Here is an 838-nt window from a genome sequence, read left to right as displayed (position 1 = left end):
AAAGTTGACTGTAAAAACTCAATGTTAGTTTTTACCCGTTTGGTACTCTGAATCAAGATGAAAGGGTTTTTAAAAATTATCTTCCTAACAAAATCTCTGGGCTTATTGTGACCCAAAGACAAACAGACTTCTTGCAAAAATTCGNAATCATCTGTTTATTCAGATCTAGACTGTTGGAGAAGGTACGTGGGGCATTGGTCAATAATCGACAAAGGCATTTATGGGTCAATCCGACTGAATAGAGGAACTTTATATTATTCTCTAAGTTTAGGTTATTATTGGACCGAAAAAAAGATTCAGGGGAACGTTCCAAAATATTTACAATTTCAAGGTCTGATGTCATTATTCTTCTCCACAGATCCCACCGTTTTGAAAGACTTTCATGTGTGCGTGTTATGGCCCGTGGATATCTTGATATAATGCTAGCAACCACTTCTTTGCTAGCTCCTTTGGATAGAAGGAACATCTTCAGGTCCTGCTCTTTAGTTCCCATCCTATTAAAAACTCCAGGCTGTCGTTTTCTTGCCATGTCAACATCTACTCCCATCCTAAGTAAGTTATTCAATAATTCTTCATTCTCCGAAGACTTGCTGTCTGCCTTACCACACTTCACACTAAAAAGCCTAAATGAAACTGATTTAAGCAGGATTTCTGCTGAAAATCGGATCATCCAACATCTTGAACCCAAGAGAAAGTTACTCCTCATACACAAGAAGTTTCTTGGTGCCATAATGGTCAGGTATCCCAAACCTTTTGGAATGCTAGTTTGTCTTAAAGAGAGAGGATGTTGCATTCCTCCTGAGGAGCTGGAAAACTGCTGGCCCTCAACCTGGATTGT

General features: G+C 39.1%; 1 protein-coding gene across 1 annotated transcript; it reads right to left on the bottom strand.

Annotated features, from left to right (window-relative positions):
- Positions 1–5: 5 nt before the first annotated feature.
- Positions 6–829, bottom strand: LOC100476102 (transcription termination factor 1, mitochondrial-like; the record flags this gene model as incomplete). Its single annotated transcript, XM_002931369.3, is given in 2 exon segments — positions 6–143; positions 146–829. Coding segments are annotated over 2 exon segments (786 nt in total), but the record flags the coding sequence as incomplete, so codon positions are not given.
- Between the last annotated feature and the right edge of the window lie 9 nt (positions 830–838).

This window comes from Ailuropoda melanoleuca, unplaced genomic scaffold (assembly GCF_002007445.2).
Source record: "Ailuropoda melanoleuca isolate Jingjing unplaced genomic scaffold, ASM200744v2 unplaced-scaffold37662, whole genome shotgun sequence".
In the NCBI taxonomy this organism is placed as follows: domain Eukaryota; kingdom Metazoa; phylum Chordata; class Mammalia; order Carnivora; family Ursidae; genus Ailuropoda; species Ailuropoda melanoleuca.
The sequence above is the reverse complement of the archived record's forward strand: the minus strand, read 5'-3'. Positions and strand labels throughout refer to the sequence as shown.